We start from the raw sequence: 27,797 nt of genomic DNA, 5'->3' as shown, positions 1-27,797 counted from the left end.
CAGGCTCCTCCGTCCATGGGACTTTCCGGGCAAGAGTACTGGAGTGGGTTGCCATTGCCTTCTCTGATAACCTTTGCTGCCTGTCTCAACAGAGAATCAATCCCTCATGAGGAAAGAGGCAGGTTTATCTGCGCACAGGGCTGACATTTACCAAAATCAAAGGGAAAAAAAAGCAAAAGACAGCATGCTGTCTCAAAGGATGGTGACCATGGAGTCACCTTGGGACACCTTCCCTGGGAGCTCCCCTTCCACCTTCCGGAGCAGAGGCAGGCTCTGCAGACACCAGACAGCCCGGCCGAACCCTCTGCGGCTGTGAGTGGGAAACCCATAAAAGCATTCTCTACAATGCAGGATTTGGTCCAACTCATGACGGTTGCCAAATTCTTGACGAGAAATGAAAATGCCTACATACTTGAACTTTAACACAGAAAGGCCCTGACATACTCTCCATGTCCTCCTTTCTCCACTGAAGGCAGGCTCGTGAATGTTCAGCGGTACACATCAAGTGGTAACTGACTACAATTGAAGGACAGGACAAACTGAAACGAGCAGGTCTCCCACAGTTAGGCTGAGACTGTGTACTTCTCCTGCCTCAGAGACTTGGGAAACCAGAGCCGATCTGCACAGTAGGAGGGGAGACGGCTCTCCGCTCCCCAGATGCTCAGCCAACACCATGGAATGTTCTGCCACCGTCTACTTCCGTGTGCTGAGCGCTGAGGTCATTTTCAGGTTGAACCAACAGTCCTGGGATTTGGAGGAGCAGCGTGTACAGATCACACAATGCAGTGTGTCCCCCCGAGATTATGTTCTGAGTGTGGGGATACCTGGGGCTGATCCTCCAGGCTGGCCGGTGCTGTCAGCACCCCTTGAGAGTCTCTCCTCCTCAGACACATGGTAATCACCTCTCCCACCTGTGAGCCTTCAACTCCTGCCTCTATGCACACGTGAACACACCAAATTCTCCTGGCATGAGAGTGATCACCAGCGTATCTCACTCAACGTTCACAACCACCATGTTACCTGGTTCAGGACATACGCTATGGGGAATGAATGAGGGGATGAGTGAACACTGGTAACAAGTCAAAGCCAAGGGTGCTGGATAACCCATGATACCTGACTCCACTATTAACCTTATTCAGTTCAGTTCAGTTCAATTCAGTCACTCAGTCATGTCTGACTCTTTGAGATCCATAGCCTGCAGCACGCCAGGCCTCCCTGTCCATCACCAACTCCTGGCGCTTGCTCAAACTCACATCCATCAAGTCAGTGATGCCATCCAACCATCTCATCCTCTGTCCTCCCCTTCTCCTCCTGCCCTCAATCTTTCCCAGCATCAGGGTTTTTTCAAATGAGTCAATTCTTTGCATCAGGTGGCCAAAGCATTGGAATTTCATCTTCAGCATCAGTCCTTCCAATGAATATTCAGGACTGACAGGTTGGATCTCCTTGCAGTCCAAGGGACTCTCAAGAGTCTTCTCCAACACCACAGTTCAAAAGCATCAATTCTTCGGCATTCAGCTTTCTTTATAGTCCAACTCTCACATCCATACATGACCACTGGAAAAACCATAGCTCTGGCTAGACAGATCTTTGACTAGACAGTTTATTCTAGAATGGGTTTACTCAATGAACACAGATATTATGGGCTGAACTCTGTGACCCCAAGATTCATCTGTTGAAGTCTTAAAGGTGGTGAGGGTAGTCAGGTTATACAGGTGAGCCCTAGTCCAATCTGACTGGGGTCCTTTTAAGAAGAGACCAGGACCTAGACACATGTAGAGAGGGAAGATGACGTGAGGGCCTGGGGAGAAGAGAGTCATCCGCACGCCAAGGATAGAGACCTCCGGAGATATCAGCGCTGCTGACACCTTGATCTCTGCCTTTCAGCCTCCAGCACTGTGAGGGAATCATGTCTGATGTTTGAGCCCCCAGTCTGTGAGACTTTGTCATTACAGCCCTAGGAAACTAATATAAGAGGCTAGAGCCACTGCGAGGCTTCATAGAGATCAACAACTAAACTAAACCTCCTGGGTAATCATTTCTACAAATGAAGCAAGGAAAAATTACCCCGTGGGATGGAAAATTACCCACTTCCAGCTGTAACCCGTATCACCCTTCCCCCGTCTGATAACGCTGCAAAAAAATAAGTGCAGAGTGTACAAAAATGAACTGTAAACACAGGAAGTATAAATCAAATAATAATTCAATCTAAAAATACTCCATGTTAAGAATGGACAGAGGTGCAGGAAGGGGCTGGTTTTATCAAGTTATGCATTTCCTGTGATGAGATCTGGGAGATCCTATTTGCCCCCATTGCCAATGGAAACAAAAATTCATGGAAAGGGTGCCTTCAGGGCAGGAAACATTCCCCTCAAGAGGCCCCCAGGCAACAGAACACCTGAATGCCAGACCTCTCAGCTTCCTACAGCATCACTCACGGCTCGTCCAGCCAGGCTGTGCCCTCACACAAGCAGCAGCCTTCAGGGCATGCTAGAGTGTGAACTTGCCCAAGGACTCCCACCTTTGGGGCGGGCTCTAGGCAATAAGGTGGAGACAACGGCACTCTGGGCTCACAGCCAGGGTGAGCTGCCACCCCTGAGAAGCACAGTGACTGGCTCCAGAGAGGCTGGAACAAGTCAACCACCCACCTCAAGGGCTCGGCATCCATCTATGAGAGATCATCAAATGTGGCCTAAGGGAGGCACAGCTATGTGTCCAATGTGGATGACATGAGTGGGCGGCATCTGCAAGACCGCAGAAAAGGGCCGTGGGGCCGTGTGCAGAACAAGACCGATAATCCAGCATCTCTGGGGCTAAGCAATTGAGGAGCAGTAAACCAAGGGGCTCCTAGGCCACCTACAGGAGCCTGGACCCTCTCTTCCCACTGTGGGCCCAGGCACTGGAGCACTGTGCTTGGATGGGGTCACTTGGATGGGGTCATGCTGTGAGGCGCAGGGCTCAGGGACACAAGCAGTCCTGGGATTTAGGACATACTGGGGTGAAGGAGCTGCATGATTGATGAGATGTGGGGCAAGGAGACGCTGAGAGGAAGCTCCCATTTGGGGTCTGGGGAACAGGGGGGGATGGTCCTAGGAAGCACAGAATGGATTCCAGGGGGGCTGGACCCAAGACAGAAGCAAGTAAGAGGCAGCCTGGACCCCTCAGAGCAGTTGCTCCTGCCAGAAGGAGCAGCACTTGTGAAAGGGGAGCCGCCCAGAGGACAGTAGACCTGCCAGGAGCCGAGGACCACCCAGAGAGGAGGGGCTGCAGGCGGAGCTGAGGGAAGAGGAGGCCCCATGAAGAGCAAGCAGCTACATGATGCGAACACCAGGGAGATGGCCACTGGGGGGTTGGGGCAGAAGGAGAGCAGACGGCAGGGGCCGCTGAGCGTGACCTGCCCTTTCCTAAAACCCAGACTAGAAAGTGGGCAGCAGAGGCAGGGTGCTCACAGGAATGAGGTGTCTGACCCAGTGGAGAGGCACCAGGGCTTCCTCCCCAGCTCCTCTGAGCAGGGTGCAGCCCACGTGCTCTGAGGACCATGCCAGGCTTCTTGCCATTCCTCCCACTCGGGCCTGTGCTGCACCCACCTCTGTTCTCCTGCAACTGGGGGGGAGGTCCCCCTCCCCTTGAAGACCCTGCATGCAGGCCATGAGCTGCCAGCACTGTAAGAGGAAGGCTCCAGTCTGACGGCTCTAAACTGACCGTGCCTGCCACACCGGTGGCCACCCGACATCCCCACCCAGGCCTTGCTTGGGCCCAGAGGTCTCAGGCAGGTGCTCGCCAAACCCTCGCTGGCCCAACACCTTCACCTACAGCTGGTGCTTCAGAAGGCCCCACTGGGCACTGAGCAGACTCATCAGTGTGCACTGGAAATGAAACTTCTTGAGAAGGGCCTAATAATCACACTTTCGGACTTCTTGCAAAGAGGTAGCAAAGGCACAGGGAGGGGCAAGTCAGTGAGTCCCCATAGCCACTGGACGGAAGCCACTTACCAATGTACCTGAAAAGAGCCATGGGCCAACCGCATGCGGCGACAGGCACCTTTCATGCGGCTGTGTGTGCCCCAGGCACCATCTCTCATCTTAAGACAGAGCAGGAGACAGTGTCCCAAACTCACAGGTGGGAGCCTTCCTGCTGTGGCTTCAACAAGTGCGCTGCGTGCCCAGGGATGGCTCCTGGCATCATACCCGTGCCAGCTCATGGGAACCAAGTCCAAGCACGTCTGCCACCACGTCCTTCCCCCACCTGCTCCCCATTCCTGCCCTGCCCATTCCCAGACCTGCCTCACAGTTACCAAGGGCCAAACCACAACCTCCCACCCAGGTCCCCTCAGAAAGACCCCACCCGCCTGCTCAGACTGCATTCCAGCACGTGATGTTTTCTCAGACACCTTGCTCCGGGGTGGCGGGCTGGCTGCAGTGCCCCTGTTGCCCTAGGACAGCAGGGAGACTCGTGGGGGTGAGGTCTGCTGGGGAGGGCGTCTTCCAGGAGTGCAGGTGGTGGCCCCACCAGCGGGTGCTCGATTATACTATGTAGCCTTCACACCCTGCCAGCTGCCCCAGTTCAATCTCATCCCCATGAAGCCCACTTACAGGCCTCAGGCAGCAGAAGGGGGTGCAAGCTTGGATAAGGGCCCGTCTGAGGCCACCCAGCCCCATTAAGCTGTAGATCTGGTGGGAGCCCAGGCATGGGACTCAAGGCCCACCCTCTGCTTGATGCCCTTGGGCCGTATCTATCTGCTGTTGCTCATAAGAGCTGCAGGGCTTCCTTCCTTCCGCTGGAGACCAGGCGTGTTCTCCTCTCATCCTTGCTACTCCTCTAAGTCAAGAGTCCTAGAAGGCTTACCCTTAAGAGGTGATTCAGTGCATTTTCGGGACACACAAAAGAACACAATCTGGCTTCAACTTCCCAAGACAACTAACTTCCACAAGGGTATCCTCAAGGCCTGGGGACTGCTGCACCCCCAAGCCAGAGCCTCACACCCAACTCCAAGGGCACTTCCACCTGAACTTCCAGGTCAGCCGGCCTCAGCCATCAGGACCCACTCTGGTACTACTGAATCCCCCTCCTGATATCCATTCACCCAACCAGGCTCCTCCAGGGCAAAGATGTCCCTCTGTCCTCCCCTTCCTTGCTGTGCTAGGGCCCAACTCGGAAAGCTCAGAATACTCAAAAAAGGATCGCTGGACAAATAAATTGATGGTGCAAAAGGAAGAGGGGAGGCAAGAGACAGTGGAAGGGAGAGGAGGAGGAAGATGGAAAGACGGAGGAAAGAAGGAGGTGGGAGGAAGAGTAGAGAGAAGGGGCAGATGCAGTGAATCCCCCACCAGCTTCCAGAAGACCTGCAGCCAGCAGCCCACATCAGGTGCTCTTTCTGGGAGGAGGAGCCCCACAACCAGACATGGGAAAACTAATGAGAATCCTATGGGCTTCCCAGACAGTGCAGTGTTAAAGAAATCACCTGTCAATGTAGGAGACACAAGAGAGACTGACCTCCTGGGTCAGGAAGATCTCTCAGAGGAGGGCATGGCAGCCCACACCAGTATTCTTGCCTAGAAAGTTTCATGGAGAGAGGAGCCTGGCAGGCTAGAGTCCAGGGGGTCACAAAGAATTGGATACAACTGAGCGACTGAGTGCATACACACACACACACACACATACACACACATACACACACACACACACACACACACACACACACACACACACGCACAATGAGAATCCTAGAAAACTCTGACTGAGCCACTTAAATAAAAAGTCAATTTGTAAACTATCTTATCTTCTTGTCATAGGGTATCCTCCTAGGCCTCAAATAGATGATAGGAGAGCTAGTCTATGCGTGTGGGAAACACACATGTGCCTCAAAGTTGTTCATTATTTCAGACAATTTTCTCTTAAATTATTTTAGATGTATGCATTTTTTAATACTCAAGATAGATAAAAGACAAAGGTGGAAAAGCTAGTCTGCCTCAAGAAGCAGCAGACCCAAGAATCAAAACGACCTGGAGAAATCACTGTTTCACTCATAAGCCAAGTTGCAAGACGCTGGCTGTATCTTAGACACTAACGGTGAATATTTTATGTCTGCGCCTGCCCCTGGAAGGCCTAGTCATTTTAAGACTGCACATTATGCTTGGGGAACTGGAATTCTGGGAAGAGCAGTGGTTGAGTTAGGACTTTAATTTCAAGGGTGCATATAGCAAGTGGCTCTAACAATTTGTTCTGTTCCTTTTATTAAAACAGGTTTACTCAGAAAATCAACCGATTTCCTTAAGGTAAAGGCTACTTTCCATTCTTCTTACAGGTTTTCGGGGGGCAGGGTCTGATGTTATTGCTTTAAGATGAGCTTGTTTTTCCCTTTCCAATGATTCCTGGGAGAGCAGGGGCAAGGCCATGACACTCACCATGATGTCCCCTTTCAGGAGCTGGGCCGGCTCGATGGCAATGTAGATCCTGCTTTGGTTTTCTGGGCCAACATTGCTTTGGAATAAAGAAGGAGGCACATCATTATACAATTTCATGATTTAATGGAAAGAATTCCTTCTGAGAAAAGGAACTCTACAATTGAAATTAGACAAAATATCCTGCTTGGCCCAGGCATCCCAATTCCTTAGACTCTCTCCTATGAAAATGAGTCTAAAAGGTATAAAAAAGCAATGGGGCCAGGCAGGGTCCTGAGAGCAATGTCAGGGCCAGTGGTCGCAGGCCCACCCCGGGCACCCCGGGCCCAGGCACAGCGGGGCACGCAGCGTGGATTACTGAGGTTCTGCTGGCACAGCCTCTGTGGTTAGCAGAGGGTGACATGGCCCAAGTATCACCGATGCCAGGGTCCAACAGGAGTCCAGACATACGATAACAGTTCATTTTGAGTGATGACAACACATTTTCTACCTTTATTCATTTTCTATTAATGTGTATAAAATGCTAATCCAAACTCCCAAAAAAGCAAATCAAGTAAGTCTAGAATTAGTACATATTCTGGAAACATCTGCCTGCCCTTTATCTAAACTGCCAAGGGGAGAGAAAGGCAAAACACCATGGCCCTGTCGCAGGCTCCGACGTGATTACTCCCACACAGTGCGGGACCCTCTCCTGCCCCCGGGTTCCTGTGCCCCTGCGTCTTCGCACAGCCAGCTGGGTGACAGTGGCGGACACCCGGCAGGCAGGGTCATGGGCACCCGCCCACGGCTCCCCTTCTGTCCCCTCCTCTGGGCTCCCCAGGCGTCACGCCTCCCACACCTCCCAAGGGAGAAGCAGCCTGGAGCAGGCCCCTCCCTGGCTCTCCCGCGGTCCCCAGGAGAGCAGCCGCACTTACTAGATCCCCGACGTGTACACGGGCTGCATGGCCTGGTAGAGCTTGAGAAAGGGCCGGCACACTGAAACACAGGTGGAATCGGCTATAAACACGCGGAACTGGGGGCCAGTGCCGGGCGGCACATCTCCAGACCCCACCCTGCGGGAGACACTCACCTCCACCGGAGTCAAAATTGGGGGTTCCGTGCAGGATGACGAAATGCAGGAACAGGGGCGAGGCATTCATCTTCACCGTTCCTGACAGGAGCCCACTGAGAAACTGCACATACCTGCAAAGGGCAGCAGCTTAGAGCTTCCGTGACAGCTTGGAGCGCAGGTGGGGTCGGAGGGAAAGGAGGAAACGTGCCTGCTTTTTTGGGAGTTTCGGAAGAGGACCCATCCTAACTGCTCACAGCAAGGAGAGGTGTCTGCATGCCAGGGCTTGACCCATGCCCTGCAGAGCACGGCTAAGCCCACAACCCCACAGAGAGTCTCCGGGCTTCCCACACTGATGTGGCCAGTCATCTGGAACCACAGCAAGGGTGCCTCCTGGGCGTGAGCCCCCACACATGGCGCCTCCTGCTCTGCACCCCAAGCGCAGGTGGCATCACCTCTGTCCACGGAACCAGAGCCGGGCAGGGCTAGGCCACGGGATGTCACAGTCCCCCACCCAGAATGGAAAGGCAAGAGACCTGCAGTCACGTGAGCATGCTCTCTGAACCAAACTACACGTCACGGTAACTCAGTCTAACTCTCAGTCCCACCCACCGCTCTCTCTGTTCACACCAGGAAACCTACAGAAGGCTGGAGTCCACACAGTGAGCCCACAGGAAGCCTGTGGATGCCCCATCTCACTGTGAGAGCCACCCCCCCCCCCCCCCCCCCCCCCCCCCCGCCGCCTGAGCCACCCCGCCCTCCTGTCTTCTGTCTCCTCTGTACCGTTCCTCCTCACTGCCCATCACAGCAGCGGGATGAGCACGTCTGTGGTGAGCTGGGAGACTGTCTTCTCTCTCAATACCACGCACAGCCTTGTGTGCCATGCTGACGCCCGCACCCTGCGTGGGTGCTTGACAGTCTAGAGAGAAGATTCTACCCAAGAAATGCTTCCTCACTGGTTTCTCCCAAGGCACAAGGTGGTAGGGCACACCTACCCAAGAGGGCACAGACCTGCCAACCTCGCAGATGCTGCCCAGCCTCAGCCCCTCTCTCTATCCATTGTGTGTGACTCCTGAGCAAACGCACACCCCACGACATCCAACATCTCTGTACATCTCTAATGCCAACACAGAGCCATGCAGGCGCAGGAAGGAAGCAATCACTGAATCACCAGGCTGTGTGGCCAGCACAATTTCCTCCATACCCTCCAGCCAGCTCACTCTAGTCCACTCCCCACAGAGCAGGGACATCCCCCACACAAACACCCTAGGACTGAATGCTACTCAGGCTCAGCCCACTTAGGTTAAAAAAATTCTGGCTTTCTCTGACTTACATCACTGAGAATAATGACCTCAAAGTCCATCCATGTTATTGCAGATGGCAGAATTTCATTATATTTTGTGGCTGAGTAGCACTCCATCACACATTTTTACCACATACTCTTTATTCATTTACCCATTGAGGGATATCTAAATTGTTTCCACATCTTGGCTATTGGGAATAAGAAACATGGGCATGAAGAGATCTCTTCGAGAGCCTGTCTTCATTTCCTTCAGAAATGTACCCAGAAGTGGAATTGCTGAATCATATGGTAGTTCTATTTTTAATTTTTTGAGGAACCTCCACACTCTTTTCAACAGTGGCTGCACCAGGTTACATTCTCAGCAATAGTGCACAAAGGCTCCCTTTGCTCCACATTCTTGTAAACACTTGTTTTTTCTTGTCTTGACCACTGCCTTTTCTAACAAGTGTGAGGTAACACCTCCCTGTGGTAGAACAGCACTCATATATGGAATCTAAAAAAGCCACACATACAAAAACAGAGTAAAATGGTGGTCACCAGGGGTTGGGGCCTTGGGGACAGAACAGAATTTTTAAAGGGTACAAACTTACAATGAGCAGTAAATATGCCCTAGAAATATAACGCACGGTATGGTAAGTATGGGCTTCCCCAGTGCTTAGCCGTAAAGAATCCGCCTGCAATGCAGGAGACGCAAGAGATGCGTTCCCTGGAGGAGGTCGTGGCAACTCACTCCAGCATTCTTGCTTGGAGAATCGCATGGACAGAGGAGCCTAGTGAGCCACAGTCCATGGGGTCACAAAAGAGCTGGACACGACTGAAGTGACGGAACACCAGCATGAGCATAGTAAATATAGACACTGTATTATAATTATCAAACTTGCTGAGAGATAGAACTTAATTATTCCAACCACTAAAAATAAATCATAATTATGTAATATGACAGAGGTGCTAATTATGGCTATAATAGCAATCATACTACAACATATGAATGCATCAAATTAACATGTGATACAACTTAGGACTTCCCTGGTGGTGCAGTGGTTAAGAATCCACCTGCCAATGCAGAGGACATGGGTTCGATCCCTGGTCCCAAAAGAGTCCACATGCCACAGAGCAACTAAGCCTGCGTGCCACAACTACTGAAGCCCGTGCACTGCAACAAAGAGTAGCTCCCACCTGCCGCCAGCAGAGAAAGCCTGCATAAAGCAATGAAGATTCCAGGCAGTCACAAAATAAAATGAACAGGTTGTCACAGACTAGCAGGCTGAGCTCCTTAGAGGGATGGGATGGGGTAGGAGGCGGGAGGGAGGTTCCAGAGGGAGGGGGACATGTGCATACCTATGGCCGATTCATGTTGATGTATGGCAGAAACCAACACAATATTGTAAAGCAACTACCCTCCAATTAAAAACAAACTTCAAAATAAATTTTAAAAAACATGTCATACGCCTTAAATTTACATAATGTCATTTGTCAAGTACATCAAAATTTTTTAAATATCTAATTTACACCAGCAATTCAGATGCAGTCCATTATCTCAAGCAGTTGAATCTGCATACAAAGCAAACTGAACAAGAGGAAATATCCAGTAAATTTTAAAAATAAAGTTTATAAACTCTACTTAAAAGCCATCCTTTTAGAAAAAAAAAAAATGCTAGCTTCAACTTAGGTGCCCTTGATGGTGTTCACATTTCCCTGGTGGCAAATCGCTCTTCCCTTTCAGAAGAGGACAAAACCTCACTCACCCAAGCCACAGAGACCAGATGGAAGCCTTGGGGGTCCTGAGACCACGAAGCCAGGCCATGGCTGCAGGGCTCTGACCACCAGATGGCTCCACAGGCCTTTTCGTTTCATCTTCTATTTGAACAACAGATGCCTTGGTTCCACTGGGGGCAGACACGGGAAAGTTCACGTGACCTGTGCACCTATATTTAATCACCTAAATGCCATGCACTGCAGATTTCTGGGTTCGCCGGCCCTCTGCTTGTGAGCATATGAAAAGGGATGTTGAACTGGGGTTGGGAACCCCTGCCCAATCTGGACAGCAGTCTCCCCTCTTCCGGTGCTGCGCAGCCCTGGTCACCACGCAACCCGCTTCCTTGGCCTTGTCAGTGGCCCAGCCGGTGTGTTTACTCCATGGGCACCTGGCCGTTTGCTCAGTCTGCACTGACCACTCCAGGCAAGATGGCCCTTCAGTTTGGACATCTCAGGGATCCACCAAAACACAGACCAGGCATCATGGAAGGCAGGGGTGGTCGGTTTCTGTTTCACATTTTTTCCTTGGTTGTGCCGGAACTTCGTTGCTGCGCGCGGGCTTTCTCAGTGGCGGTGAGCAGTGGGCTCATTGCAGTGCGTGGGCTTCTCGGTGTAGTGGTCTCTCCTGTTGCAGAGCACAGGCTCTAGGCTCAGGGGCTTTAGTATCACACAGGCTCAGTAGTTCTGGCTCATGGGCTCTAGAGCATGGGCTCAGCAGTTGTGGCACATGGGCTCTCTAACAGTGGACCATGGGCTCAGTTGCCCCGCAGCATGTGGAATCTTCCAAGACCAGGGATTAAACCGGTGTCCCTGCACTGGCAGGTGAATTTTCATCCACTGCGCCCCCAGGGAAGTCCCCGATTCACTTTTTGATGCCAACATGGAGGGTCCGCCCCCTGCACTGACACAGCCTGGCCAGCACTGCCGCCCAGTGGCCAGAGGGAGCGTGAGAAGGTGCTTCTTTGAGGAGCAGTGTCAACATCACCAGAGAAAAGTAGGAGCTGGAAGACCAGGGCTCACACTCACACGGGGTTAGAGACAGAGGGGAGGAAGGAGATCCCGGACATCTGCCCTTCTGACCAGTTCATCACTGAACCACTGCAATCAAGCTCCCGGTCTACAGTTCTCATCTGCCCTTTATAAAAATCTGCTTTATATGGATCCATAGTTAGGTAAATCAAAGACAAAAATATTGTACAATGCAACTTACTCCTTCCTTCACATGCTTTCTTAATAAGGAAAAGGTACAAAATTATTTTATCCATTTCAGGTATTTTCTATTCGTTAGTGCTACTTTTCAGCAACTTTACTGCCTAACTTTGTGGAACTGAAGTCATTTTTGGTTACTTGTTCATAGGATACAGTACAACTATAACTTCTGAGTTCAAGTTCTGGATTTTGTAATATTGCAAAAGTTAGTATAACGTTTGTTAGCAGCCCGACTACCATCAGAACCGCCTTTGAAGAAAACTTGACACCAACTCATGTCACCATCTACCTCCTAAGAGAGGGACAGGTGACAAGGGTCATTTGTATATTTATTTTTGTAAAGTGTATGGACAGCGTCGAGACAGCACCCTTGCCTGTTCCCTCTAGCCGTGGCTATGGCTGATGTAAATGAGCTGATGTAAGCCCAGGGGCCTCGCCTGTCACCCCAGCCTACCACCCAGAACACAGGTTGACATGGCCAAGGAGGACAGCACAGGCTCCTTGCCCTTCTCGGGGGCCTTCCTCCAGGCAACCCTAATTGGCAAATCCGAAACTCCAGATCCCACAGTGACTGTGGCCTCAGTCCAGGGAGGCACTCTTGGTTGTGTGCGATGGGACACTCGACGCCATAAATCAAGCAAATCTCCTCTCTATGCACCACCAATCAGTGTGTGTGGTGCGGGAGGGGTAAAGAAAACCTTTGTACAGTAAAACGAATTTTTCATGCATTTTTATTCAGGGGGGCCTCATTCTGCTGTCCCAGAACTCTTTCATACCCTCGTCAGTCTCTCAGATGAGTGGCTGAGAAGCTCCGCTCTAGGCCACCTGAGTGTGACCTGGAAAAAAGAGGACTGTGGGGTTTTTGCGGTTGTTGTTCAGTCCCTAAGTCGTGTCCGACTCTTTGCAACCCCATGGACTGCAGCATGCCAGGCTTCCCTGTCCTCCATTATCTCCCAGAGTTTGCTTAAACTCATATCCACTGAGTCGATGATGCCATCCAACCATCTCATCCTCTGCTGCCCACTTCTCCTCTTGCCCTCAATCTTTCCCAGCATCAGGGTCTTTTCCAATGAGTCAGCTCTTCATATCAGGGGGCCAAAGTACTGGATCTTCAGCTTCAGCATCAGTCCTTCCAATGAATATTCAGGACTGATTTCCTTTAGGATTAACTGGTTTAATCTCTGTCCAAGGGACTTAAGTATCAAAGAATGCTGCAATGTTGGGGAACTTTCCAGCTACTAGAAACACCTAGGAATCCAGTCTTGCTTTCTGCATGCCCAGACTTCTGGCTTCTCTTCCTCTACCTCATGGGACATAGGAACGACCCTCACCCAGGAATTCCGGGGTGTCTCTTCTTCCCCGAACTCTCAGGAGAGATTTGCTGTCCCAAAGAGCGAGCCAGTCACCTGTCATTCTCCCCGCTAAACAAACCCAAAGTAATAGGACTCGCTCCCAACTCCTTCACGGAAAGAAAGGAAAAGCGGAGGAGGAAAGGAAAAGGGGAGGAGGAAAGGAAAAGGGGAGGAGGAAAGGAAAAGGGGAGAAGAAAAGGAGGTCAGAAAATTTCATGATTTAAGTCATGACTCCCATGATGCTGTTGATAACTAAGGCTGTAGGTTTTTCTTTAATTACTTGTCAAAGTGAAAGGGCCTCCAAGGTCACGGGTGCCTCTCTGAAGCAGAAGGTTCATCATCCCCACAGGAGGTCACCTGGGGGTGACCTCAAGCTGCTCCTGAGGCTTGCTCAAGGCAAAAGGTGCAGGGAGAGGTAAGTGCTCTCGCCTGAGGAATTCTACTGGAAGCAAGCAATCTCCAACAACCACTGCTGGCCAAGCTGCTGCAGGTCAACTGCTCAGTGGTTTTTAGGAGTGAGGCACAAAGTGACAGAGAATCTGCCACCCATCAAATGGGCCTCCAGCCTCTCCAGCTCATAAACCCATTATTTATTTTTTAATTGAAGGATAATTGTTTTACAGAATTTTGTTTTCTGTCAAACATCAACAAGAATCAGCCATAGGTGCACTCATGTCCCCTCCCTCCCAAACCTCCGGCCTATCTCCCTCCCCATCCCACCCTTCTAGATTGTCACACAGCCCTGTTTGAGTTCCCTAAGTCATACAGCAAGTTCCCACTGGCTATCTATTTTACACATGGTATTGTAAGTTTCCATGTTACTCTCGCCATACATTTCACCCTCTCCCTCCTCCCTCCCCCGGTGTCCATAAGTCTGTTCTCTAATTAATTAATCCACTCTCATCCCGAGATTGCTTTTGAAAAGGTTTCTTGAGCTCAGTCCTAAAGTAGCCTGCAGAGCTCCCCCTCGGGCTTTGGGACCACAGTGATGGTCCCACCATCACTGAATCCGTCCCCACATGAGTGGTCACTGCACATCCTCCGGGTCTCAAATATTCCTCCAGAAGTACCTATTCTTTCACTCAGTCATAAACCCGCTCCATTACGAGGTGGCGAGCATCTTCTGAGGCAGGTGCTGTCAGGATAGGCTCCCCTATTCTGAGGGAGCAGGAGGATCAGCCTCGAAATGCTGGGTTTAACCCACGCCACCTTCATCAGTGTCAATACTACAGCTTCTGCTGTGTAATCACGCGGGAGAACCATGGGCAAGTTAAAGTGGGAAGATAATTCCCTTTTTCCACACTCCTTCAATGGTATTAAAAAGCTGCAGCAGAAACATCACATGATATCCCTTATATTAATATGTGGAATCTGAAAAGACTTGATACAAATGAACTTATTTACAAAACAGAAACAGGTTCACAGACTTAGAGAATGAACTTACAGGTTGCCAGGGTGGGGAGGGGCAGGGAGGATAGGGGAAGGGACAGTTAGGGAGTTTGGGATGGACAGGTACACACTGCTTATTTAAAATGGATAACCAACAAGGAACTATGGTATAGCACAGGGAACCTGCTCAGTGTTATGTGGCAGCAGGATGGGAGGGGAATTCGGGGGAGCATGGATACACGCACATGTATGGATGAGTCCCTTTGCTGTCCGCCTGAAACTATCCTAACACTGTTAAACTAGCTATGCTGTGCTGTGCTTAGGCATTCAGCTGTGTCCTACTCTGCGACTCTATGAACTGTAGCCCACCAGGCTTCTCTGTCCGTGGAGATTCTTTAGGCAAGAATACTAGAGTGGGTTGCCATGCCCTCCTCTAGGGGATCTTCCCAACCCAGGAATTGAACCGGGGTCTCCCTCATTGCAGGCCAATTCTTTACCAGCTGAGCTACCAGGGAACCCCAAATTAGCTATACTCCAATACAAAATAATTTTTTTTTAAAGCTGCAGTAAGTAATAAGAATAAAAAGAAGAAAATAAGGCAAACATCCTTCCCTGGTGTGTGCTGAGTTTTGAGGTGGGTCACTCCCTGTTTTCCCTCACATCTCACACAGGGGCTCATATGAATGTAACCATTCTGGAAACTGCTCAACCAAGAAATGACACTTAATGGTTCAAAATAGATCAAGGGGCTGTTTAACTGTAATACTAATGAAATGCTGGTTTTTCCAAGGCAACTCACATGCCCTGTGGGGCCTTTGCTCAGAGCAGGGCACAGCCAGGCTCCAACCCACCATCTCACATCCACAACACACTCTGGTCCACAAACAGACCTGCCATGGGGAACAGCCAGGATGAAGCAGGCAGTGCCTCTGGTGACCCTGGAAATCCCTTTCCCAAGTGGAAATACCTCAAATCGGCTCTGGACAAAAACCGCCTGTGCCCCTGCCCCCTGGATGCCAATGAAGCTTCCAATCCTCCCAAGTCCACTGGCCCAGCCCTCTGGCCCTGGTGGGAAGAGATGCAAAGGGCAGGAAAACCATCTTGGCGATGGCCTTGGCAATTCTTGAGCAAATGCCCTGCCATTTGCTTTGAAGTAAAAACATGGTGTCCTTAGCACCATGTCCCCATCTGCAGAGGAAGTAGGTCTGGAAGACAAGTGGCTGAGGCCCCTCTCAGGCCACGCACCTGACCCTCCTCCGATTCTTCTCCACCTGGGCCTGGGGACAGCATGGATTCACCTGGGGGCCGGCAGCCAGAGTAAGTCTGCTCCCCAGGGTCCCGCCGCAGCATGTGCCAGGGGCCATGCTGAGCAGGAGACAAGGGGACATGGGCTGAGGAAACCAAGGAGAAGGACTCCTGGGCCTCTGAAGCTGGCCGACTTGGAACCTGAGTGTGTCAACAGCTTTGCTGGTGATAAGCTGCTTTCACTGGCTTCTACCACCCACAGCCCCTCTGTTTACAGGGGCCGTGCCAAAGACCACTTGGCCTGCAAAGCCCAGCACATCCACCATCCAGCCCCTTACAGACACAGTTCACAGACCCCTGGTCAGGAGAAACAAACCAGTTCCAACACAGTAACAGCACCAACACCAGCTGGGAGCGCAGGAGACTTGATGGCCGAGCTTGTGGGGAGGGAGCCCTGAGACCACACGGGAGTCAGCCAGGGTGAGGGGCTCCCCACGCAGGGTGGCTCGTCACTCACTACTGGACCCCAACAATCCCCGCCTCCTAATCACGGCTGGTCAGAGGGGGTGTATCTTCCGTCCCTACATTTTTAAATGTAAGATCTCATTCCACCTTTCCTTCTGGCTGTGGAATAGATACATACCGTTTCTGGGATGGCTGCATTAAAGCTGCAAGTTTATCATCATAAAACTTCTTCATTGCGAATCTGTCAAGGGCCTGGTCAGCACTGGGAAAGCAGAGACAGAGAGAGATTTAACTCCATGGCCACGGAGGGGTGGGAGGTGAGGTGTAACAAGGGACAGGCCCTGAGGTTGTTCTGAGCAGCTGGCACCCACTAAGAGCTCCATTTTGCTACATTCCCTCCTCGGGCACACCCACTTTAGCGTCTCTTCTCAGGCCTCATCTCCTCCAGGAAGATGTTCCAGGCCAAATGGAAGCCAGGCCTGCAGGGGAAGCGAGGCCTGCAGTTCCCCATTTGAAACAGCAGCTCCTGATCTTAGCACATGGCACTTTCTGTGCTGCATTTACAACACAGAACAATCACAGGATACTACCCTGACAGGATAACCACCCATCTGCCACTGCTCGCAGGTGGGCACGAGCCTCGTGTCCTAACTACCGAAACAACCATCTAAAATAACAACTTTGTCTAAATAAGGGGCTGGTTGCTGGGGCTGCACAAAAACAAGGGTCACTTAAGCACTGCATGTTTAACGTACCGGATGCACGTGTTTTTTAGAGTGAAAAGTATAATTACATATTCACCTATACATTTTTAAGTGTTCCTTTTTCTGGAATTCACTTGTTTTATTAAATGCTGACAATGCATTTTGGTCACTGTTTATGTTCACTGTTAATATCACTGCTTAGTGACTCAGCCCGGAGAAGGCAATGGCACCCCACTCCAGTACTTTTGCCTGGAAAATCCCATGGACGGAGGAGCCTGGTAGGCTGCAGTCCATGGGGTCGCTAGAGTCGGACACGACTGAGCGACTTCACTTTCACTTTTCACTTTCATGCACTGGAGAAGGAAATGGCAACCCACTCCAGTGTTCTTCCCTGGAGAATCCCAGGGACGAGGAAGCCTGGTGGGCTGCCGTCTATGGGGTCGCACAGAGTCAGACACGACTGAAGCAACTTAGCAGCAGTAGCAGCAGAAGTGATTCAGTCATGTTCAATTCTTTGCGACCCATGGATTGTAGCCCACCAGGGTCCTCTGTCCATGGGATTCTCTAGGTAAGAATACTGGAGTGGATAGCCATTCCCTTCTCCACGAGCTCTTCCTACCCCAGAGATTGAACCTAGGTCTCCTGCATTGCAGGCAGATCCTTTAACATCTGAGCCACCAGGGAAGCTTGTTAATATCAGTACCAGTATTCATAATATTAGCACTGACTCTATCTTTATGAACTCTTATCTTCCTAGTGCTGGTACCAGAATGTTTTTCTTACTTCACTTAGCGATTTGGAAATGTCTATTTCGATCTGTGTGTGACACAGTGTGTGACAAAGGCCTTCAAAAGTCCCTATGATTACACTACTTGTGTGAATACTATCTAAGGGGAAAATAGAAATAGTAAAAATGATCAAAGATGTAATGATGAGAATCTGTCACCAGGGCATACTTCAGTGTACAAAATCATTAGAAGCAACTGAAATTCTAAAGAAAAACTGCAAACAACTCGGATAGGCAATACTGGTAAATGCTTAAATACATAACATTCTATTCATGAAGTAGCAAACTATGCAGCCGCCAATTAGGAAAGTGTGAATTCAGAAAACCGTGTTACAAAAATCTTGGTAGTGTCACTTCACTTTAGCGAAGAGCACTTAATACTATCTTATCTACTAGTACCAGCAGGATGAACATCAGCCCACACCAGCACTGATGCTGCAAATGCCTTTCATGTGATAATACATGGAATTGTCAAAAAAAAAACCCTGTGAGGAACAGCCATCAGCCCTGCTTCCTAGGTGAGGACCCCGGAGTTTAGAGCCTTTCATGTGAATTGCCTAACACGTGCAGCTGAGACACACTTCAGCTATTCAGAAAAAAGTGCGGCATTTAGAGACAGTACCAATGATAAGCTTACAGTGAAAAAAAGCCCAGTCTCCACGCTTTCCAAAAATGCCAGGACTGTCTATGGCACATGAAACTCTGGTTCCAGACAGAGCTGTGCTGTTGTGGGCACAAATGTGAGGTGGCCTCTGTCCAGAGTCCGCCAGGTGAAATCTGCTCTCTGACCAGAGGGATGTGACGTGAGCAGGAATCTCAATTTGTCTGGCACACACACACAAGTGCTTATTATCACCAAGAAAGGATCTGACTTTCACTGGAGGGTTGGGTTTCCTGCCTGGCAGGCATGAGCTCTCCAATTTGTTTCCACAGAAAACATTTGGAAAGTCAAATTTCATTCCTTAATGCTAGAAAGGAAAGGGTTTATCGGCTAATATGAATAGGCTTATATTTCCTCAGAACGGAGTAGTTCATACTTCACAAAGTGGCCATTGAACAGAGAGGGCCAACGCAGATGCAACACCCAGAAAGAACGATTTTTCTGAACTGGATCTCAGTGTGAGTGGAGACGTGTGCTCGGGGGTGCCTCTGGGTCTACCAGTGTACCCAGCGCCCAGAGGCCTGGCACGCAGCTGGGGCCTCACTCACGGGCCTCGCAGTGCCTGTCACGCCCAGTGGACGGGACCCACCTCCTGCGGGCAGCAACCCCATGCCCATGGCAGCACCTCCTGAGAACCAGACCAGATCTGGCTTCCTGCTCATTAAGATCCTGAGCAGTCTTAAGTCCGCCAAGTCTCAGTTTCCTCATCTGTAAAATGGGAGTGATGACTACTCCCTCCTGGATTACTTGGGAGGATTGAGCAAGAAAAAGGGAATATGCAAAGTACTTCCCAGAAGCACAGTGCATGTAAACCACGGCAGCCATAGCCATCGCCATGGACCTGGGCAGAATGTGAGGTGTCCAGTGAGAAGCACTGCTTTGGTTTTACTAATGGTAGTGTCTGTCCCCATCAGCCTTGTCACAGGTTGACAGTGCACTTGCTTTATCGGTGATGCCTCCCTGAAGCTTTCAGTGTGAATCATACATCGCTGCCACTGAGGACAGTGTCTTTCTCACGAGCTCACACCCTCAGCTGCAGCTAGGTTTCTAGGCACCAGGGACATGAGCCTTGGTCTCCAAGTCAGCTCCGAGGGGTCCGCCTCCTGCCCACCCAGCCTCAGAGCATCCCAACACCCACGGCAGCGAGGACACTTCCCTCCTACCTGGCCGAGACATTGGTGAAGTGCATGTAAGATGATATGACCACGCCGATGCGTCCCTTTCCACCCTGCAGGAGATGGAAGAGAGGTCATTAGAACAGGAAAGCACTGCTTCCTTCACAGGATGGCAAAGAGCCTGCTTTGACAGGGAAGCCAGCAGTACCCTCCTCTGGTCCCTGTTCTGAGGGACGGCAGCACCCAGCTCAGCAGAGAACACACGCGTGGGGTACTAACAGCAGGAGTAGGTGCCAACCAGGCCCTCTGAGGACGTGCCCGAGGCCAGGTCTGCACAGAGGTGGCCAGTCAGTTCCTCATTTCCCAGTGAGGCCAGGAAAAAACTGTTGGGTGGAAGCCATTAGTGCGACTTAATCACCCAGGTGAGAGAGACCCGAATGCCCCACTTATAAGCTGAGGACTTTGAGGGCTGCATACAGAGCCCAGAAAAGTCCAGAGGAGTAGGACAGCCAATCTCAGGGTGCTGCCACATCACAGCTTCACGGGCACCACCCAGCCCTGCACCGTCACAGGGGACACCCCGCTGAGGCAGCTTTATGGAAAATGCATCACTCAGTCCATAACCACAGACACACACTGCCCAGACAAGGCAGCCCAGCAGGACCTCAGACCAACATCACCAACAGAAGGTTCTGGAAGCACCACAGCTCTGCAATGAGCCACCTCAACCAGAACCATGGACTGCCACCTTCTGAAACACACTGTCATGACCCAGGACAGCGATCAGCAAACCACAGCCCACCGGCCACTTCTGCCCACCAGCTGTGTCCCTTGGAGTTAAGAGCTGTCTTAACATTTCCTCAAACAGTTGAAGAAAAATCAGAAGAACAGTATTTCAATGACACACGAAAATCATATCAAGTTCAAACGTCAAGTGTCCACAAATAAATGTTACTGGGACACAGCTACGCCTGTCAGTTTCGGCGCATCTGGGGCGATTTCCACATGGCAGTGGCAGTGAAGTAGTCTGTGGGGCCCCAAAGCCTGGAAAGCCCTGTTTGGGTTCCTTCAAGAAGAGTCAACAACCCGTGATCTAGAATCACATGGGCCACAATGGCTGCGTCACCAACATGCAGCTCCTCTGTCTATTCTTAAAAAGGAATGATAAAGGAAATTCAGGTCAAAATCCTGGCGTGTGACTATCCCCTGGGAGAGTTTTCCTCTCTGTCTCATGAGCATTGAGTACGTGCCTCAGAAACTCAGTGCAGACACACCATCAGTCCTGAACCCTGGCGCCTGCAGTTATAACCGCACACTTACAAGTATGTTGCTTATATAAATTCACCAGCAGGGAACAACACCTCCGCCAAGTCAGGCACATGGAGGACTTCACTGCCACCGTCTCTAACGCTGCTCATTATGGACAGGAAGTCTTTAAGCACCAGACACATTCTTTAGGACCTGAATAGCTTGTATCTGTTCTTAAGAGAAATCACTGATGACACGAGTCCCAGTGAGTATCCTCCACCAACAACTCAAGACTGAACCACATGGAGGGGGGTGAAACCATCCAGGAGAAATCACAGGCTATTTCTACTCAAAATTAGTGTGGGTAGGGTGAGGACAAGCACACACAGATACCACCGTTGGCATCCAGCGGGAAGACAGGGTCGCACAGTCTGGTCCTTGCCTGCCCTCCCCAGGCCAGGATGCCATTCCTGGCACTCGTGGGCAGGAAGAGCCCATTCTGCAGGGCTGGCAGGTTTGGGGAAAGTCAGCAGTCTCAACCCCACCAGCAACCACGGTGAATTTCCCTTGAAGTCAACCTCTATAAATTCAAATTCAGAGGGCTTCTCTCTCATGGTGTGTTTCCTGAATCATCTCCAGAAGGGTTCACGGGCCACCAGAACAGGGCAAGAGATGAGCAAATGGTTTCCAAGAAGTTTCAACATGTTCCCAGTTAATCCCACTGCCAAGACTTGTCTCAAAAGGCAAGCATAGTTTAGGAAAAGGATGTTTCAGGGGACTCTATGTGGTAAGTTCATCACTTGTGGCCCAGATGTTGTAAAAAGTTTGATAATTCAGTTCATTAAAAAAGTGAACTGTTGAAATGGAATGATGGTGAAGGGGGCACACCGCAAGGTCTAGGAGCCAGAATCCTAGGGAGACACAGCTGGCAGCAGGTCTGGGTGCCCCGGGTGGGCAGTTCTCCCCAGTGCTGGGCACTGCAGTGCTCTGGGTGGTTTAGAGACCACTGCCTCATGGGCCTGTGAAGGGATCTTGGGCAAAAGCAGCCCATCAGCAGTATCCTCACATGTAAAAATCAATAGGCCATACCCAGTAAAAAAATACAGAGCTCATTTTAATTGATAAGAATTATTTAAAAAAAAAAAAGTCTCTTTGTTTTAAGCTTGCACCAAAATACAAATATGGAGAGAAGCACCTTAATATAACATAATCCTTGAATTAAAGTCCTGGTTAACTTAATTTAGTAAGAGAACTAATGGGGCTCCCTGGCTGTTTGTGGGAGAATGTAATCAAATCTGACTTGAGAGTAAGCAACAGAAGCAGAGAGCAGCAAACACCATGTGTGCACCCAGAGGCTTTTCCTCTCAGCTGAGTGACCATCGAATTCACCGAGTATGGGAGCTCTGAACATCATCAGCCGCTGTCTGCCCTCCTCATTCAATACCCTTGCAGGAAACTCACCTGGAAAGTCTGATAACTTTAAAAAAAGGTTCCTTTACACTAAAGTCCATAATGCAAAGGGCTTTTGTGCAGCTTTTGAGTATGAAAAGTCTGAAGGAAGAAACATTTCAAGGTGGAAATGTCCATATTTTTGAGATATCCTGATGGTGTAAAGTGTACAGAGCAGGGAGCAGACCCCTTCTTCTCGGACGGAGCGCCACCCCTCGCCCCCCCAACCCTCTCAGAGCATTCCTCCCACATGCTGCATGAGCTCAAGGTGTCTGGGAAAACGCATCAGATTTGAGGAACCCAGAGTAGTGCAGGAAGAGGCTATGAACAAGCCAAGGCAGTTGAGAAACCAGAGAAATAAGAGGAGAGGCAGTTCCAGGAGGTTGGAGAAGGGTGCCTAGCAGGTCAGGAAGCCAGGACAAGGCACGGACATCCCCGCAGCCACCCTGCAAGCATGGACATGTCACATCCACCCCACCAGGCTGGCTTGCTCGGAAAGGACCATATAACTCCTGTAGTAGCATCCTGCCCACAGTCTCATGCCAATCAACTGGCATCACTCAGGTGGCACAGAGTCCAATGTTGTATGCCTTAATAGTACCCTTTGCTTTTTAAACAGGAGGTTTTCCATAAAAAAAAAAACAAACAAAAAACACATGAAAATGAAAGGATTACCTCCCAGGGGCCCCCACCTTAGCTTCACCATGTACAACTGTGCATTTAGGAACATCAGTCCTATGCACTCTGAAGCCAGACTCCAGGAGGCTGGATGATTATTTCCCTCCTCTTAGGGTACGTATGAAAACCTAACCACAAACCCCTAAAGAAGCAGGCAATCAGGGTGAAGAGGCAGTCCCCCTGGGCCCCCGAGCGGGTGCTCACCCTGCAGTGAATAACAACCACGTGTTGGGGGTCGCTGTTCAGCCAGGCCTCCTGCGCCTTGCAGATGGTGCACACCTTATCCAGGGGTGGCGCATGCAGCTCCGGCCAGCCCACGTCCAGAATCTACGAGGAAAGAGAGGAGGCTTTCTGCTGTCCATCTCCAAGAAGCCCTATGAAGTCATCTCAAGACCTTTTTTTTTTAATTTAGCAAAATATTTCATTTTATAATATAGAACAACATTCTGTGTTCCTTTTCTAAAACTTAGTGGGAACTGTGGCTCCTTTACTGGAAAGAAAAATATGAAGGATTATATTTTCCCCATGAGACATCTACTCCCCAGTCTTATCTGCTTTTGTGCAGCTGGAATGACAATTCTAGAAAGGGCTTTCAGGAGCCGCTAATGGTGCATGGCTCATGGGGAGAGGCCCAGGCCTGGCAAGATCTGAAACAGGAGTTCTTGGCATGAGCTGCTGCCAAAATTCCTCCCTTCAGACTCAAATCGCAGTTTGGGAAAATGCGGTGAGCCATTCCCCCACACAAGGGGCAGATAACTACGGGGAGGGAGATGCCTATCACACGTGACACTCCTCAAAAGAGAAGACTGTGCCCAGGAGGGAGGGAGGAGGCCTTCAAAGCTTGGTTACAATTCAGGAACAAAGAAAGTCTGTGCCCCAAAACACAAATTCTGAGCCACTTGACACACATTCCCACCTCTAAGCCTGTGGGCCATGCAGGACTGGTATTTTTGCTTTCCTTTCCTTTTTTAAGAAGGGAGGGGAGGCAGAGCTCTGTCTTATTATAAAAGCAATAGAAATTGTGTATTGATGGAAAAATTCAGAAAATTGCTGGAAGCAGGCAAAGGCACACACCCCTTCTGCCATGAAGAGTGATGAGCTATAACATTCTGATGAATCCCTTATTCTTTTTCTACGTAGCTGAAATACTATCATACATAAATTCTATTTAGCATAGGTGAAATACTATCATACATAAATTCTATACTCTGCCCTTGTTAACGAGCAATAAAACAGGCAATTTACCATACTATTTTCTTATCCTAATGGCTGCAAAATACTCCAACATATGAAATACAGTATGTGCATACATATATATCATATATACCACAACTTACACTTATACAGTCTTAAAATTTTTCCCCTAAATCTTTGTTATTAAAAAAAGAATAATGTATGGAAGGGGAGAGTGAGCTGTACAGACAGGGCAGGAAGGAGATCTTTGAGGTAAAAATGTCTGGATTTGATTGTGGTGGTGGTGACATAAATCTACATACAATGAGATGGCAGGGCAACACACACACACACACACACACACACACACACACACACACACACACCCCTGCTACATGTGAACCCAGTGGAGGTTGCACGTAGTCTGTGGGTTGTACCAACGTCAACTTCCTGCCATCAATATTTTACTACAAGTTGTGCAAGACAATACTACTGGGGACAGCTGGGTCGGGGTATGTGGGATCGCCCTGTATTATTTTTGCAGTTTCCTGTGACATTATAACTACTTCAAACTAAAAAAATGTAAGAAAAAAATAAGCCATGGATATGAACAGTTCCTAACAGCCCTCATTAAGTCATATTCCACAGAGACTTGCTACATAACCTTTTTGCACGAGCAGGATAAGCATCACAGACACTTAACAAAACTCAGAATATACAAAGGGCTAAGGTCCTACCTTTGGGTTAAGCTTTGTAAGGTCATATCTCTTTTCCGAGAGGTTTAACACCTACAAAGGGGAAATAAGAAGCTATTAGACTAGTCATTATCCTCAGACCAAAGGGAACAACTACATTCTCACAGGCTCTTTGCCTTCGATTCGGCAGATTATGAAAAAGACAGAAATGTATAGATATGTAATCGTCATGGAATGAAAAAACAGATGATAAGGACAGTCACCTCTTAGTGGTTCAGATGGTAAAGCATCTGCATGTAATACAGGAGACCCAGGTTGCATCCCTGGATCGGGAAGATTTCCTGGAAAAGGGAATGGCAATCCACTCCAGTATTCTTGCCTGGAGAATCCCATGGAGGAGCCTCATGGGCTACAGTCCATGGGGTCTTACAGAGTCAGACATGACTGATCAACTAACACTTTTGAGGAGAGCATACACATCCTTTGGAACTGGCCTTGGTTCCTGGAGGGAGCAAGGTACGGGGTGGAGGGCCCTGGGCCTGCAGGGGGCCTGGGGAAGCCCCAGCCAGCCCAGAGCCCCAGGCCACGCTCTCAGAGAAGCAGAGCTGTTTGTGGAACCTGATCACACCTCAAGCAAAGGAAAAACTAAGGACAGCATTGGGGCAGGAGGGGCTCCACACACCTCTCTCTTCAGAGATGGACGCTATAGAGACCTGAGAGGAAAGGTGCTCCAGGGATGAGGTCCACGGCTCCTCTACCCCAGAACAAGCTACACCCTGGACCATGGGCTCCATTAAAACCTGCCTCAGAGAGCCAACGTCTGTGACCTGACCATGCAGCTGTGTGTACGTGTTGGGGAGCGGGGGGTGATCGGCCTCCACATGCCCTTGTCAGAGCACACAGTTCAGATGTGCAGTGGGGAAGAAGTGCGTCCAGCCCAGGGCTCTCAACTCAGGCTCCATGGAAGACAAACATACCCTTCCTCCCAATTTTCAAAAAGGTCCTTATCCTCGAATGAGGTGAGGACCCACAGCCTCACCATTTTGCAAGGTGGACTCAGGCTCTGACAAGGCACCACCACTGTGAGGGGAAGTGCCCCAGCCCCCAGCCCCCTGACCCCAGGCCTCAGGTCCCAGGCCTTCACCCTCAGTGAGCAGCAAGCAGGGGGAGAAGGGAGGAGGCATCCCACCCTGAGTGTCAGGAGGAAGAGACCATTCCTGCAGCTGTGATCAAGGACGGGGTGGGACGATCTCATGGGCTGGACCCCACCTTCCCTGCCTGTCACCAGGCCATGCTGAGGACAGTGGGAAAGCCACAGGCTGGGCAGGGGCTGCTGGAAGCCACTGGGCAGTCACCTCCCTTTCTCTGCCTCCAGGGCCACACGCCCAGCCGTTTAGACATCTGAGGAGACCGATAAGGATGACAATAACTGCCTTGTCAGTTTAGGGTAAAGATTAGCTGCCTTATGGAGATAAAGAGGCCTTCTAGCAGCAGGTCTGGAGAAGGGCGAGGAGCTGTCATCTAACTCAAGTAGTAGAAGATGGAGCCACAGAGCCACCTGCCGGACCGGGGCCTCAGGAACAAGAAAGGGTAGGTGGAGAAAGAGGACGTTCAGGAAGACTGGTCCTCCTCATCCTCCTCAAATGGCCGGTTAGCTCAGTTGATTAGAGTGTGGTGCTAATAACGCCAGGGTCACGGGTTCGATCCCTGTGCAGGCCAGAAACTTACAGTGGACTTCCCTGGTAGCTCAGCTGGTAAAGAATCCGCCTGCAATGCGGGAGACCCCGGTTTGATTCTTGGGTTGGGAAGAGCCCCTGGAAGAGGGCATGGCAACCCATTCCAGTATTCTTGCCTAGAGAATGCCCATGGGCAGAAGAACCTGGTGGCTACAGTCCATGGGGTCACAAAGAGTCAGACACGACTGAGTGACTAAGCACCGCACAGCACCTTCCTCAGATGTGTGCTCTGTTCAACAGCCTCATGTGTGTTTGAAAGGAACTGGGGTGGAAGATAGTTCTGGAGGCCCACCCTCCAATCCTGGATTCACTTCAGAGGCAGGGGTGCTAACCCCAGCAGCAGGGAAGGAAGCTGACACCCCTCGGGGTGCACATGGGCCACGAGCTGGGGGGGGCTGCACGTTCACGAGGAGCCCAGACGCCCCACTGCACAGCGGGCTATGTGGCAGGACAGCCTCCCTGTGGCGGGCCCCCTCCGCGCACCACCGCCCGTCAAGCCAACTGCAGAGGAACCGGCCTGTACTCCCACCCGCAGGCTCCTCAGTCCCCACACATGGGGACCCTCGCTCATCAAGTTTCAGCAAACTCAGCGCCCCCCAGTGCCCCACCCCCGCCGCACCCCCTGGCCACCCTCATGCTCAACGTCCCCCCACCTCACGGTCCCCACCCTCAGTGCCCCTCGCCTCCCTCACGCTCAGTGTCCCCGCTCACCAAGTAGTTGTCCCCATGCTTGGAGCGTAGCATGCGCGTCACCTCCTGCAGGTTGTGCAGGTAAGACTCCTCGGAGCAGCCCGCAGGGAAGGACACGGCGATGATGCGCTCGGTGATGTAGGTGAGATCCAGCTCGCGGCCGTCCTCCATGGCGGGGCTCAGCCCTGCAGGCCTGGGAGACACACGGGCAGCTGTCAGGAAAGGGGCCAAGCACCAGGAGGGACGTTCGCTCACTGTTCACACCCGGACCTGATGACAGGCTTCTGGGAATTTACTGATTCTCATCACAGGAGGGCACAAAGCTAAAACTTCCTTAACGGTTATGACTGGGGCACAACTAGCTACAACCAGGGAGCACACTGAGGCTCCTGGTAGGGGCAGGGCTGATGGAAAGCCAGCAGAGAGAGCACCTCCTTGGGTGGGCATGAGTTCAGAGAGCCTGGATCTTGGAAGGAGGGGCATTCCTTACTCTGAGTGTCAAGTCAGGTGTAGGCAGCAGGGAAGAAGCCCATTAGACAGATGAATGGCAGAGCAAGAGGCCAAGGCTGGGAGACATCAACAAGTGCCTAGGCACATCTGCAGGTCCCATCCTGGGGGACATGTGGAGGCCCACTGCCCAGGGAGGAGGCTGGCCTGTCCTGCAGAGAGGAGGAGCTGGGAGGGAATTGCAGCA

The 27,797-nt window shown here is 50.8% G+C and overlaps 1 protein-coding gene and 1 non-coding gene across 12 annotated transcripts in view; one reads left to right on the top strand and one right to left on the bottom strand.

The window, feature by feature from the left end:
• The window catches only part of TNS3 (tensin 3), a 222,781-nt gene that overhangs the window by 91,860 nt on the left and 103,124 nt on the right, over window positions 1–27,797 (bottom strand). For all 11 annotated transcript variants that reach the window (XM_019958904.2, XM_070787988.1, XM_019958902.2 and 8 more), the window contains 8 exons: window positions 27,125–27,296; window positions 24,720–24,770; window positions 23,014–23,136; window positions 19,483–19,547; window positions 16,346–16,429; window positions 7,471–7,583; window positions 7,316–7,376; window positions 6,405–6,480 (listed from right to left, as the gene is read on the bottom strand). In XM_019958904.2, the coding sequence (XP_019814463.2) occupies window positions 6,405–6,480; window positions 7,316–7,376; window positions 7,471–7,583; window positions 16,346–16,429; window positions 19,483–19,547; window positions 23,014–23,136; window positions 24,720–24,770; window positions 27,125–27,274 (723 nt within the window). In that variant the 5' untranslated portion in view covers window positions 27,275–27,296. The remainder of the gene's footprint in view (window positions 1–6,404; window positions 6,481–7,315; window positions 7,377–7,470; window positions 7,584–16,345; window positions 16,430–19,482; window positions 19,548–23,013; window positions 23,137–24,719; window positions 24,771–27,124; window positions 27,297–27,797) is intronic.
• TRNAI-AAU (transfer RNA isoleucine (anticodon AAU)) lies at window positions 26,323–26,396 on the top strand. The gene has a single exon. It is a non-coding gene; the product is annotated as a tRNA-Ile (tRNA).

This window comes from Bos indicus, chromosome 4 (assembly GCF_029378745.1).
Source record: "Bos indicus isolate NIAB-ARS_2022 breed Sahiwal x Tharparkar chromosome 4, NIAB-ARS_B.indTharparkar_mat_pri_1.0, whole genome shotgun sequence".
In the NCBI taxonomy this organism is placed as follows: Eukaryota; Metazoa; Chordata; class Mammalia; order Artiodactyla; family Bovidae; genus Bos; species Bos indicus.
This window is presented reverse-complemented; position numbering and strand designations above follow the sequence as displayed.